Raw genomic sequence first — 15,668 nt, 5'->3', positions numbered from 1 at the left:
AAAATCGGTTGAGGAAATCGATAGGGGAGGGGTACGTAAAATGAAAGTACATATCGAAGGGGGTAAGACAGAAGGAAGGACATAATTTAGAAAGTAAGTGGAAGAGTCCGAGGTGGAGGAGTGTGCAACAGAGAGAGGGGGGGAGGAGTGTGAAGCAGAGAGAGAGGGGAAGAGGAATGTGCTGCAGAGAGAGGGGGAGAAGAGTGCTAGAGAGAGGGAAGGAGGGAGAGGATTACATGATGGATGAGTCAAAAAGGAAATTTAATCTAATTTGGAAATGAATATCGGAAGAGATGCTGTATGTTCGCTCATTATGCTAGAAATAACAGTGAAATTTCTTTAAAATTACACTCTACAGTCTTGAAAAGGGAACTAAAGCCAATGTTATCCTTAATATATAAAAAAATAGGATGGGATGGTTGTGGCTGGACTACTATAGGGTTGCTGAATTAGAGCTGAGCTAGGGCAAAACAACAACTCAAATACAAGGATTCATATAATGTGTGTGTGTGTGTGTAATTCACAGCATACATCCAAAAAGATTAAGACTCAAAAATGGAATCAATGTAAGGCAGAGTAGACTGAATATTAATTGTACAAATGTTTGACTTCCAAAATATTTGCTCAGAGGCAATCACACAGTACGCCTACATATCCTACATGGCTGTGTGGTTAAGAAGTTTGCTTCCCAGTCATGTGGTCTTGGGTTCATCTCCACTCCATGGCACCTTGAGCAAGTCTCTTCTGGGCTGACCAAGGCCTTGTGAGTAGATTTAGTAGATGAAAACTGAAAGAAGCCCAGTATGTATGTATGTATGTATGTATGTATGTATACATGTGTGTGTGTTCATGTATACCCTTATATTATGACATCAACTGATGATTGTAAATGAGTATCACCACCATACAAGCAATGTTCATTTCCAGTCTTTCATGAAAAGCATGTCTGGCCATGGGAAATATTAACTTGCTTGGAAACAGGTGAGGGTTGATGACAGGAAGGACATCTAGCTACAGAAAATCTGTCTCAGCAAATTCTATTTGACCCGTACAAGCATGGAAAAGTGGACATTAAATAAGGCTGATGATGTGTGTATGTGTGTGATTTATATATTTATAAATTTATAAAACAATATGGAATGAATAGACTTTAATCACGAATCACAACAATTGTTTCTGTGCAATGGTAACAGCTGTTAGTTACTGAGTTTTCCATATGTCATAAGGTGAGTGGCTTTGATAGCACTGCTGGATCATGTTCAGTTTCTCGTTGTTTTATACCTCCATTGTATTTTTAGTATTCTTTCTATACTAAGTAACTTATAGATTTGAATAGGCACAAGTCATAAAAATACCAAATAAAGTAATGGCAGTAAAGTATTAGAAATATAAATTACATATTTTTAGCTAATTTTTCAAATTACATATTTTAAATTTTTTACTGTCATTACTTTATTTGGTATTTTTATAACTTATGTCTATTTGAATCTCAAAGTTACTCGGTATAGAGAAAATGCTAAAAATAGAAAGGGGTATAAAACGAGAGGAAACTGAATATGATTCAGCAGAGCTGTCAAAGTCACTCACCTGATGATATGCCAGTACATAGGTGTTGCTGGATCATATTTGATTATTTATATATTTTATGTAGTAGTATATGGAAAACTCAGCAACTGACAACTGTTACCATTGCACAGAAGCAATCATGATTGGTGATGAAAGCCTGTTCATTCCATCTTGTTTTATAAATTTTTATATAAATTCTGCATACACTAACAGAGTTCCACATGTTATGAGGTAATTATTTAGATGATATTAAATATATATGTATGTACATATTCCTCTGCATATCAACTTGGGCACATGTCTTCTACCAAAGCCTTGGTTTGACCAAATCTTTGTGAGTAGATTTGCTAGACAGAAACTGAAAGAAGCTCATCATATACGTGTGTGTGTGTGTGCATGCATGCTATTGTCTCTTTGCCTTGACATTGTGTGATAATTGTAAATGAGTGCTACCATCATGCAAGTAGTGTCCATTTCCAATTGTCCAGTAGTAGTAGTAAGAATGCTAGATGTATGCTATGGACAAAGCCTAACAAGGCAGAAATATACATCTAGCATTGTCACTGCTACTGCTGATTGATTTTGTAGCTTCTACTGATAGTTTTGTGTTTTTAAACACCTTATCTATTGGGGATATTATCCACAGATGAATACCACAGATAATTTGCTTGGAATGTGTATGCATTAAGTGTGATACACAGATGGCTATTTATTTATTTTGCTGGTGACTGAAGATGGTATTTGAACTTGGAACACAGAGCTAGATCAGATGCCACAAATCATCCTGCTTGATGCTCTCCTAATTCTACCATTCCACTACCCTGGACTGTCATTTTATTTTGTTGATTCTGAAAGGATGAAAGGACAGGATTTGAACTTGGAGCACAGATAGTCAAAACAAATGCCAGAAAACATTGTATCCAATACCCAGTCTCTGCCAATTCATCCCTTTATTGATTATATTGATGACTGGAGAAGTTTTTGACTGAATCTGAAAATTCCAAGATCTACTTTTTCCAGTTTTTGCACTTTTAAGTTGATGCCAGACAGATCACACTTTCATTTGATGCTATCTGATATGTTACATAGTAGCTGTTCTTGTAGGAGGAATCGAACTTAGCTCCCACAAGTCCAACATTGTGTCTTTGAGAAAACTACTTCATATCATGTTGCTCCAGTCTATTCAGCTGAAAATGAGTACCAACCAAGTGCTATTCTTTCTTCTTTGTTGAGGGTTGGCAGGAATGTAATGTTGTCTATGTTTGCTTACTGCACTATCTAGGACTATATGCTCTGTTGCTTTTTTTTTTTAAAGATGGCAGGATGTAATTTGACTTTTGTTAGGTAATGCAACAATATAGACTAAAAGAACCATAGTACATTAAGACGACAGAGTAAAATATTTTGTTTTATAAATATAGAATTTACTGAAATAGTTCACACCTCTCTCTCTTTTGCAGTGTCTTATATTTTGACTATGAAAAAAAACAAAAAAACTATTTGAATTCCTACAATTAACAGCATTTAAAGAAGAAAAAAAAAATAGTGGTGACATGGTGATTAATATAATTTATCATGTTTATAGCATTTGAGATTCCAAAGACCTAGACTTCAGCAGTGACAATGCTTTTTTATAGTTATAATTTCTAACATAAGTTGTTTTCTTGAATTCACTGTTTTAATAAAATTTGTTCACATTCAGTATTGATACTCCAAGTACTTTGTTTTAGGTGATCTGGCTATACTCTTGAACAAATAACCTCAGGATATTTGTCTGTCCGTCTCTTGTCTGTGTGTGTGTTTGAAACTGACTGGTCACCCTAAGTTCTCTGAATAAATGCACGAGAGAAACTTGGGGTAGTGACCAAGTGAATTCTCAGCTTTAAATAAATAAACTCTATTGCATGTAGTGAGTACCTTTTCTCTCGTTTGTACACCCAAATATCTGTGTGTGTGTGATAAGAAATTTGAAGAATTTTTATTTATAGTACAGGTGTTTTTATTTTGCTTTTTTTCTTGTAAGTATGATGGAGTAATGTTGATAGTGAATGGTAGAAAATCTGTGAAAGCAGGAAAGTGATGGAGATGATGATGGAGGATAAGTTGGTGTAAGAGTGGTAGAAGAGAATCTGTATATAAGAGACATCAAATCCTTGATATGAATAAGTAAGAACTGTAATTGTTTTCGTTTGGTTTTGTATAAAAGAGAATTTGCTGATTAGAGATTTCTAGCTGATATTTTTGCAGAGCACCTCCTCTTGCCCTATAGAACATAAAGACCTTCAGTATATGTCCTTCCATTCCCCTTTGTCTTATGTACCATTGACCAGCAATGTACCTCCTTCCATTGTCCTCCTGTCCATCATCAATATGTCCTTCCAGTTTTTTCTATCCTGTGCAATCAATCCTTTCAAGCAGATCCTTATTCTTTCTGTCTTGAATCAGCTAACCTCCCTGATCCAAGATGTTTTCGTAGCAGGAAATGTTTTTGAGTTATTGGATTGCTAACCCTGCCTCCCATTCCCAGTCCTTCAAACTGTGTACAGTTGTATATTGGTTAGTCTTACAACAGGTAAGAGTTAACAAAGTTTCTTCTATGCAGAGAAGTTTAGTGTAATGCTAGCAATATCAGAATCATTAGTAAACTGCTCTGTTGGGTCATCTTACTTACTGCAGAGTCACCAACCATCAATTTAAGTACTTATGAAATATTTTTGCTGTTTCATTTGGGGACCTAGTTGTTTCAGCTTATCCTTCAAAATAGAATATCATTTTTTTTTATTTAAAGTTTGTAGAGGTGATAGTATTTAGCTGGAGTTACTGTACCCACCTATCCTATGTGACAAAACATATGATCATATACTAACTTTCTTCTTTGGCCGTCTTGTATCTTCTGTACCAAACTGTGGTTGTGGTATGTATTGATATTGTGATTCTTTGGCTCTAGTACATCTTGCCTAGCAAAGAGTCATTGACCAACTTGTTGGTTTCAGCTACCATTATCAGTTTATCAAGCCAAACCAGTGGATCATGCTCAAACATTTTTAATGGCACTTCTGTAACAATGATAAATGGCATTGAGGTTAATATTTATTCTCTTTGTACATCAACTTCCTCATTAAACTCACAGCTAATCATGTTGTTTACACATATATATTCAAGATTATTTGGTTTTTACATTTTATAGTTAATAATTCATATCAACTCCTCTTACATAATGGCCTAATGGCTCTCCAGAGCACACTTGTGGTTACTCACTATACATATTGGTTTCAAATTTTGGTGCAAGGCCAGCAGTTTCCAGGGAGGGGCAAGTTGATTATATTGACTTCAGCTGGTACTTATTTTATCAACTCCGAAAGGATGAAAGGCAAAGTTGACCTCAGAACATTAAGACGGACAAAATACTGCTCAGCATTTTACCCAGTGCAGTAATGATTCTACCAGCTCTCTGCCTTACTCAGTTAAATATTACAGTATTATCCAAAGTACACATCATTACAGCCCAATAAACTTTACTGTAGGGAAGGAGGTATATCGTTTTTATCTCTTGTTGCATTTATAAGTTTAATTTTTTAGACGCTTGAGACACCTACTGGTACTACCTTTGCAGACCACTAGTGGTCCGTGGACTGCAGTTTGGGAACCACTAGACAAGACTATAGTTTCAAGTATTATACACTCCTCAACAGTCACTTATCTTACATTCACTGCTACTGTGAAATTGTATATAAAGCCATTATTATTACATTAATAACTTTAACTGTTATGTAACCAGTTCTCTCTTTCTCTCATTCTCTCTCTCGTATCTGCTTTTTATGTTAGCGTGGTTAAGATTGGTCTTGTGATCCGAGTTAAATCTTTTTTGGAGTTACTTTCCTCCCATGCATCAGGAGATAGCATCTTGCTACCATCATCTGTCTGGTTTCCATGCTGGCATGGGTTAAACACTTGAACAGATGAGTCAAAGGACTGTTTTATGCTCTAACATCTACTTTGGCCTGGTTTCCATGACTGGATACTCTCCCTAACACCAACCACTTTGCAGAGTGTGCTGTGTACTTTTTTCATAGCACCAGCACTAGTGAAGATCACTTTGTAACTTATGAAGCTCAGGGCATAAAGTGACCCCTATAACTAGGGAGATTAGAAGAGGGAGTGGGTGATGATTCTTGGAAGGGGAGAAGCATGATGAATGTAGGTAAAGAAAATGAGGGAACAGATTTTTAGTTACAAAGGGTGGTAACAGTAGGAGTCACTTATTGAGAAGCACTATGGCAAAGAACAAGGGAAATGGAAGGAATTTCTGTCAGGGAAGGAATTATAACAGCAGAGGGGTATAGTGGAAAGGTGATTGGGTGGGCTGTGTGCCAATGTCTAGGACTATCCTTTATTATAAGGGCAAGTAAGAACTCTTGTCAATTTGTTTCAGATTATCCCAGCTTATCGCACCAAAGTCTCTTTCTGTTCCTATTTTAAACATTTGTGAAGCAGTACCCTCTGTCTGTCTGTGCTTCCCCCTCCACTTTAATAAAATGTGACAGCACTATTGTTTAAATATTTCGTCACTAGCCATTCATAAACATCATTTATCAGTTATTTTCAGAAACATACAACTAGATTCTAGTCAAACTACATCATTGCTGTTCTAGTTAAGGTTAAATGATAGACTTGTTATCCAAACATTTTGTTAAATATTTTCCAAATTGTTAGAATATTTGATAACATAAAAGATGTCTAGGCATATTAGACATAGCCCATGTTAATGTAGAGCACTTTTTATACAGTAAAAATGACACCAACGCAAACCACAGCACATATCCAAGACCCACAAAGCTGTGCTTGGTAGTGCAATGAAAGCATGCATGAATAATAATAAAATACCACTTGCAGCATTGGTATGTATTTAGCTATTGTTGCTGGTGGTGGTTTTAATGATAGCTTGAGACTGGAGGTTAAGATGATTAAGAGGTCAACCAGCAAGAGCAGAGTTTAACAATGAAACGAAATAATAGATGGCTGATTGACATTAGATGCCTGTCCTTCACCTGGAATTCCAGCTGTCTTGTGTGATTGAAGTGTTTAGGGGGTGAGATTGGTGCACTAAGACTAGGCTCTGACAAAGAAAGATTTTGATCAAATGACATGATTTCCACAGAACTAGCTTTTACTACTTTATTCATTTTGTATAAAAGTGTACCTTGAGACTTTGTATGATTATGGTTCCATTGGTTATCATGTTTTGACATATTGTTGAATAATTTATTTGCCCTAATATGGAAAATCTAACAGCTGATAGTAAGATCTAGAAACTGACAGCTGTCCTCATTTATGCATATATATATATAGATATAAATAATGTGGTTTTTTCAATTGCATGGACTAAAAGTCTGAGGGGGATGGGATAAACTACCTGCATCGACTTGCTATAAAGGCAGGTAGTAATTTTACTCTGTATTTATTCTTAGTGCAAGTTTTGAAGAGTGCAGTTCGATTTTAAGTTATTTTTTCAAAGCTATAATGGAAGTGACAAAGGAGCATATTCGGAACATTTTGCTTTATGAGTTCAATAAAGGCAACAACACAACAGAAAGTGCAAGGAATATTAATGCAGTATATGGGGATCGGACAATAAGCATAAGCCAGTGTCAACAGTGGTTCCAGAAATTTCAAACAGGTAACTAGAGCCTAGAAGATGAGCCTCATCCTGGAAGATCTCTAGAGTTCAACAAGGACGTCCTGCAAACCCTGGTGGAACAAATTCCCATTGTAACTGTTGATGAACTAACAGAGAAGCTTGAATTCGGTCATTCAACAATCTGACACCTGCATGCCATCGGAAAAGTCAGCAAATTGGGTCAATGGGTTCCTCACAAACTTTCCAAGTCTTAATCATGTGCAAAGAGTGAATGTGTGCTCATCTTTGCTGTCATGTCTCACGAATGAACCATTTTTGGACTGAATAGTGACTGGTGATGAGAAATGGGTTCTCTATAAAAATGTCAAGTGCCGAAGACAGTGGGTAGGGAAAGGAGAAATACAAGCTCCCAAAGCTAAAGGTGTTATGTTTCGTCAGACATGAAAGGTTTAGTCCACTTTGAACTTTTGAGCCCAAACCAGACGATAACAAATGAGATCAAATGAGCAGCTTGAGCAGCTTAAGTCAACACTAGAAGCAAAATGACCATCAAGATGAAAGGTGTTCTTCCATCAGGATAATGCTCTGCCACATACAGCGAGGATGACATTCCAAAGACTGGAGCAGTTTGAATGGGAAACAATGCCCCACCCACCATATTTGCCAGACGTTGCCCCATCTGATTATCCTTTATTCCGCAGTCCTCAAATTCATTTGGACAGAAAAAATATGAATTCTATAGACAAGGTCAGAACAGTACTGGAGAAGTATTTTTCATTACAGACAAATTGATTTTTGAAGAGGGACCTTGCAAATCTACCTGATAGATGGAAGAGCATTGTAGAAAATGGAGAGAGTATTTTAGATTAAAAAAGAACTTTGTTTATCTTAATTTTATGAAATAAAAGAAGTATTAAAAAAAAAACATTATTTATGGGATGACCTATATATATATATATATATATATATATATATATATATATATATGGATTATGAAGCTGATCCAAATTTCAAGCTGTTGGATTATCCTCAATAAATTTACACTTTATTGTGGTATTAAGTAATTTTAGTTCCTTTCACTGTAATCAAAATACGTATATTTTATTTTATATAAGTTTGTAGCATGGTTCTGGGTTCAGTCCGACTGCATGGCACCTTGGGCAAGTGTCTTCTACTATAGCCTCGGGCCGACCAAAGCTTTGTGAGTGGATTTGGTAGACGGAAACTGAAAGAAGCCCATCATAGATATGTATATATGTTTGTCCCCCCAACATCGCTTGACAACCAATGCTGGTGTGTTTATGTCCCCGTAACCTAGCGGTTCGGCAAAAGAGGCTTACAAAGAATAAGTTCTGGGGTCAATTTGCTCAACTAAAGGCAGTGCTCCAGTATGACCACAGTCAAATGACTGAAACAAGTAAAAGAGTAAAGAGTATGTGTAAGAAAGGGTGATGTTATAGCTTTCTCTACACTATCATCTTGTTCACAATTGGTTTGGAAAGAAAGTACCAAAAGAATGCATCTCCAATAATTTATTATAAAATATGTAAATTTATAGACCTGTTCAACACATTGTCATGGAAATGCAACTGAGATCATTAGCAAATATCAGGTCTCTTTTTGTGTGTATTGTAGGAAATCAATTAGCACTGAATACATGGTTGTACTAAAAATGTGTATGTGTTGGGATTTCAAATTTATGCATGTTTCATACAATCAGCCTTAACTTGGCTGCATTCTTCAAAAGGTATTCTTACACAAACATACACACTAAGTGTTGTCCTCTTCCTATGCAGTTGGTTCTATGAAATCTAGGTAAAGGTTTGAAATCTTAAATTTATCTCTCTCTCTCTCTCTCTCTCTAATTATTTTCTTTCTTCTATTACAGAGAAAGCAACAAGCCAGCTACTATTAGAACCAGACTGGGACTCTATTTTAGGTATCTGTGACTGCATCAGACAGGGAGATGTACAGTAAGTGTTGACATGTTTTTATTTACATAAATACTGGGGTCCATTTGTTCAACTAAAACTCAAGGCAGTGTCCCAGCATGGACTCAGTACAGCGACTGAAATAAATAAAGGATAAAAAGATGTAACTATATCTAGTCTTGCTGTGATGAGTTTTGGTTAAAAGTGAGGTTAATGAGAACGTCTGATCTGCAACTGAACAATAACAAGTTCAGCTATTGTTAGACTCTGTTCAGTCCCAAGATAGCTAAATCCACCACCTTTAAGTTCATCATCATCATTAATGTCAACTTTTCTGTGCTTGCATGGATTGTCCCACTTAGTTGAAGCAGAGTTTTCACAACTGTATGTTCCTTTCTATCACCAAACCATACCTGTTTCCAACCTAGGTAATATTTCTCCATGGCATGGTTTTGCAAAATATTGGAAATGGATGATACTGTTTGTGTGGCAATGATGCTTATTTCAACTATTATGCTATGTCAAGAAAAAGAGTGACATTCAGATTTCACACACATGTACACAATGTGCACACACACATACACATTGATATACACAATGGGCTTTCAATTTCCATCTACCAAATCTACTCTCAACACTTTGTTTAGCCCAGGACTATAACAGAAGACACATACCCAAAGTGCCATGCTGCAGGGCTGAACCCAAAATCGTGTTGGGAAGCAAACTTCTTAACCAGACAGTCATGTCCGTGCCTATAGAATGTAATGCAGCTTTGATGTGAATCAGTGGTTTTCAACTGGGGTCCATATGACCTTTGAGGGTACATATGAGATTTTGTTAAAGTTTATGTGCAATAAATTTGTTATACTTCTACACTACACAAGATATTTAACAATTTTTTAATACAGTTCCTAATGTTTAATTATAAAAATATTACTTTTGGTGAACGATACATTTACAAATTTCATGAAAATGATAAACTGAAGTAAAATGTAAAAGGCTGGAGTTTTCCTGAGACTAAAGCAATTTAATGTGACTAGGTATGGCTGATTTGTGAAAATTATTTTTCTGCTGTTAGATCCAACTATTGAGTTTTTATTTTTAGAATGTGGTGGTCTGTTAAACATTTCTTTTTCTTTTTGTTTTCCAGACCCAAATATGCCCTGACTGCAATCAAGAAGAAATTAGCTGTTGATAATCCTCATGTTGCAATGTTTGCACTCCAGGTAACTTTGTTGATAATTTTCATTATTGTTTGATTTTGATTTTTAGCTTTGCCAACTATAAATAGATATATGTGTATGTGTGTATTCTTTCTGCTACAGTTGCAACACCTGAAATTTTGACATATAGGGCTAGTCAATTACATTTGACCCCAAAATGTTGAAAGGCAAAATCAACTTTGTTGGAATATATGAATATATATCAAAATTGCTGATGTGGCCAATGACAGTACCACTGATTGGCACTTGTGCCAGTGGAACATTAAAAGTACATCCGAACGTGGGGTGTAACCGGCCTACTTATGAGTACCCCTCATTCATTGGACAATGAACTTTACTTGTGAAGACCTATTGAGGCAAGTGTCAACAAATCAAAATTGCTGATGTGGCCCACCTGATTGGCACAACATTGTGTTATCTATTCTTTATGTTGACCAGTAAAAGACTGGTAACATCAGAGAACTCTTGAGTCCAGTGTTTCACAAGAATCCTTCCTTCAGTTTTTAAACCGTCCAACCCATGCCAGCATGGAAAGCGGAGATTAAAAGATGATGATGAGATATATATATATATATATATATATATACACGTGCGCGTGCACACACACACACACACACATATGTATGATAGTGAATTCATCATCATCGTTTAACGTCCGCTTTCCATGCTGGTACGGGTTGGACGCTTTGACTAAGGGCTGCACCAGGCTCCAATCTTATCTGACAAAGTTTCTACAGTTGGATGCCCTTCCTAACACCAACCACTCCGTGATTGTAGTGGGTGCTTTTACGTGCCACCAGCACGAGGGCCAGTCAGGTGGGACTGGCATCGGCCATGCTCAAATGGTGCTAACATTCCACTGGCACGGGTGCCAATCAGGCGGTACTGTCATCAGCCTCAACAGCGATTTCACTTGCCTTAGCAGGTCTTCGCAAGCATAGTTTATTGTCCAATGATTGAAGGGTACTCTTAAATGGGCTGGTTATACAGCACTGGCATAGGCCACGGTTATGGTCTCACTTGGCTTCCTGGGTCTTCTCCAGCACAGCATATCTCCAAGGGTCTCTGTCACTTATCATTGCCTCAGAGTGAATTGGTTAATAGAATATCAGAAAGTACTTTGCAATATTCAATCTTTGTAGGCTCTCAGTTCAGATCCTGTCAGTATCAATTCTGCCTTTCATCCTCTGAGTGAATAAAATATCAGTCAAGCACTAGTGTTGACATCTCTCACTCTCACGCACTCGCACTCGCACACGCACGCACACACACACACACACACACACACACACACACACACACAGAGAAATCAACTGTGGCCAGATCTGGTGAGTTGACTAGTATTTCAAATACCCAAGACATGGTTGTGCTGTCCCTACCATGCCATCCAGAGATGATGGCCTAAGGCAAGGCAATGTCATCATCATTTAACACCTATTTTTTCTTCCTGTTGGAGAGGAGCCAGTAAGCCAGAGGACTGCACCAAACCTCAATGTCAGCTTTGGTGTAGTTTCTACAGATGGATGCCCTTCTTAATACTGACCACTTTACAGAGTGTACTGGGTGCTTTGCATATGGAACCAGCACTTGTAAGGTCACCAAGTAACTTGCAAGACAAGACTCTAAACTAGATATTATGTTGTCATAGATGCAGATGTTCAGGAGCAATAAACACTGAAAATGTGCAGAAAACAACTTTGGCCACATTCCAGGGAGAAAAACTAGATGTAGTTGATAGCTTCTGCTATCTAGGTGACCAAGTTAGTAGTAGGGGAGGGTGCGCTGAAAGTGTAGCTGCTAGAATAAGAATAGCCTGGGCAAAGTTCAGAGAGCTCTTACCTCTGCTGGTGACAAGGGGCCTCTCACTCAGAGTAAAAGGCAGACTGTATGACGCATGTGTACGAACAGCTATGCTACATGGCAGTGAAACATGCTACATGGCGTAGGCTCGCAAGGAATGAAGCCAGTATGCTCCGATGGGTGTGTAGTGTCAGTGTGCATACTAGACAGAGTGTAAGTACCTTGAGAGAAAAGTTGAACCTAAGAAGCATCAGTTGTGGTGTGCAGGAGAGATGATTGCGCTGGTATGGTCATGTGGCGAGAATGGATGAGGATAGCTGTGTGAAAAAGTGTCACATCCTAGCAGTTGAGGGAACCTGTGGAAGAGGTAGGCCCAGGAAGACCTGGAATGAGGTGGTGAGGCACGACCTTCAAACATTGGGCCTCACCGAGGCGATGACTTCTGACCAAGACCTATGGAAATATGCTGTGCGTGAGAAGACCCGGCAAGCCAAGTGAGACCTAAATCCAAGGCCTCTGCCAGAGGTGTAGCCAGCCCACTTATGCATACCTTCCTTCATTGGACACTCAACTCCGCTTGCAAAGACCTGTTGAGGCAAGTGAAATTGAAATTGAACTTAATTCATCGGCTGGCACCCATGCCAACGTCGTCTCCTTCATTGGACACTAAACTCGGTTTGCGAAGACCTGTTGGAGCAAGCAAAAGCGAAATCATGATGGCACCTGTACCCAGTGTCGCCTTCCTGACACTTGTGCCAGTGGCATGTATAAAGACATTTGAGCGAGATCGTTGTCAGTGCCACTGGACTGGCTCCTGTGTAGGTGGCACGTAAAATACACCATTTTGAACGTGGCCGTTGCCAGTACTGCCTGACTGACCTTTATGCTGGTGGCACGTAAAAGCGCCCACTACACTCTACAATAGCTTGTTACATTAACATTGTTTATATCAATATTATAATGCTAGTGAAATAAAATTTCACAATTAATTTATAGATATTTGTTTTTATGTCCGTTTTCCTTTATTAACATGGGTCAGATACACATTATTGTGATAGTGTTTTACAGCTGGATAACCTTCATGGTATTAACCATCATCATTATCACCGTTTTGCATCTGTTTCTCATGATTGCATAGGTTGGATGGTTTGACAGGATTTGGTAGGCTGCAGAGTTGCATCTCATTCCAATGTCTGCTCTGATATGGTTTCTATGGCTGGATACCCCTCCTGACACCAATCATTTCACAGTGTGTACTGGGTGCTTTTGTCATTCTCATGCTCCTGGCACGAGTGAGGTCACCAAGCAACTTGCAAGATGGGAAAAGAGTAGGGGAAAGAAACATACCTTATAATGCTTCTTAAGAAGCATGTCTTCAAAGGAACAAAGCCATCAACAGGGGAAATGACAGCAATGTCACCACTTGCAGCTGGCTGATTTTCGGTGAAGCTCAAATGTTAACAAACGCACGCACGCACGCTTTTTTCTATTTTGTAAAATGTCCATATTGTGTTTATAAAGAGATTTCAGTTATTGATTGTTACTTATTGATCATCTAAACTGTGTTAAGGTTTCAAATTGTGCGTGCGTGCGTGCGTTGACATTTGAGCTTCACCGAAAATCAGCCAGCTGCAAGTGGTGACATTGCTGTCATTTCCCCTGTTGATGGCTTTGTTCCTTTGAAGACATGCTTCTTTGTGCATATGTGTGCATATTTGTATTTTCGCAATATTTGTCTGAGTGTGTGTTTGAGCATGTGTGCGCTTATTTGCATTTTGGCAACATTCATCATGTGCATATTGTGTATGTATGACACTAAAGAGCAAGAATTGAGTTCAATTCCATATGTAATCCTATCAATGATGTGAAATAAAAGGTTTTGTTTTCTGTTACAGACACTGGAGTCCTGTGTAAAGAATTGCTCCTCATTGATTCACCAAGAAGTTGCTTCCAAAGAGTTCATGGAGTTTCTGAAGGAACAAGTCAAGGTATTGCTTTCTAGTTTGCTTAGTATTGCTTCATACTTGTGAAGGTGGTGAACTAGCAGAATTCTTAGTGTTAAAACAAAGAGCCGGAATAAATACTAAGCATATTTTCTATGTTCAAATTCTGCTGCGATCATCTTTGCCTTTCATCCCTCTGGGGTCAATAAAATAACTATCAAACGAGCACTACCAGGATGGAGAATGAATGTTAAATGATGGTGATATACAAGTGAGTGGACATATGGAAGAAAAGGCATTTAACACATTTAGTAGGAGTTGCATCTTATTTAAAACTGTTTGCTTCAGCTCCATGCATCTTAGATTTTCAGAAACATAGCTCATTCAGGCTTGTTTTATTGAATGAAGAGATACACAAACTCCAGCATATATCTATCATGCTCACACACACAAGTATCAAAAGCATGCATATATATTCACACATGTATGTATGTTCTTCCAAACAAACACATACATATGTTCACATACAAATAAAAGAATGTATATACTTGTGTTCATCAATCATCCATATGCACATGTACCTATACATGCATCCTAAACACATTCACACACATATACAGCAGGCACTAATGCACATGTATTCACACGCATGCTCATACAACCAACCACATGCAGCTGATATACACAGTTGATGTATACACCTGCAGGTCTGTGCACTGGAGTATTCACACATGGCTGATACACACCTGCACCCATACGTATGCTTCCCCTACAACATGCACATATGCATCAAGCTAATACCATCATCCCTCACCCACATGTCAGCCCACACATGTACACATGCATAGACATCACACACTCACATCCATGCACTGTCAGTGTGTAATACTTGTAACCATGCTACTGTCCATCTATCATAACCTGTAACAATGCTATAGCCAGCCTGTAAGAATTTGTAGCAATGCTACTGCCAGTCTGTAATAACCTGTAATAATCTATAATAATGCATTTTCATTATAGATAGGAAAGTATTTCACTGTTCTCTGTATGTTCTGTTCATTCTTTCCAGACAAGACCACCCCCTGTCAAAGAGAAAATATTGGAACTGATCCAGGTATGGTCACATGCTTTCCGCAATGAACCCAGCTACAAAGCAGTGCAAGACACATACCATTTAATGAAAATGGAGGGTGAGTCATTATTTTGACATCTTCAATGCCATCATCATCTAGTTATTTTGTGTTAATCTTCATCTACTGAACAAACCAACTTTAACCCACTCAATTCATACATTACTTCTCAGACCTTCCTCTTTGGAATTGCAACTCTCTGGAATTCTCTCATTGAACCTCACTTTTCCTTTGAACATTGTGACCTATAAATGTTCAAGTTATTCATCAGTCATATTAGCCTCACCAGTCTGTGAATGTGGTCACATCACCATACAAAGGTCATGGACACTGCCCCTTTCCCACCTCACATTTTTTACAAAGAAAAACAAATCATTGCAATTCCTCTTGTCATCCTCTTATCACCAAAACCTGACTAACTATTCACAAATGTCCCC

At 37.9% G+C, this 15,668-nt stretch overlaps 1 protein-coding gene across 6 annotated transcripts in view; it reads left to right on the top strand.

Annotated features, from left to right (window-relative positions):
• LOC106883725 (hepatocyte growth factor-regulated tyrosine kinase substrate) overlaps positions 1 to 15,668 on the top strand; it is a 108,694-nt gene that overhangs the window by 34,934 nt on the left and 58,092 nt on the right. For all 6 annotated transcript variants that reach the window (XM_052974054.2, XM_052974053.2, XM_052974051.2 and 3 more), the window contains exons 2-5: positions 9,093 to 9,177; positions 10,286 to 10,361; positions 14,054 to 14,146; positions 15,171 to 15,291. In XM_052974054.2, coding sequence (XP_052830014.1) covers positions 9,093 to 9,177; positions 10,286 to 10,361; positions 14,054 to 14,146; positions 15,171 to 15,291 — 375 coding nt within the window. The remainder of the gene's footprint in view (positions 1 to 9,092; positions 9,178 to 10,285; positions 10,362 to 14,053; positions 14,147 to 15,170; positions 15,292 to 15,668) is intronic.

The sequence above is a fragment of the Octopus bimaculoides genome, chromosome 16, assembly GCF_046866305.1.
Source record: "Octopus bimaculoides isolate indiv1 chromosome 16, ASM4686630v1, whole genome shotgun sequence".
In the NCBI taxonomy this organism is placed as follows: domain Eukaryota; kingdom Metazoa; phylum Mollusca; class Cephalopoda; order Octopoda; family Octopodidae; genus Octopus; species Octopus bimaculoides.
Note: the sequence above shows the minus strand (reverse complement) of the source record. Positions and strands in the feature narration are given on the sequence as shown.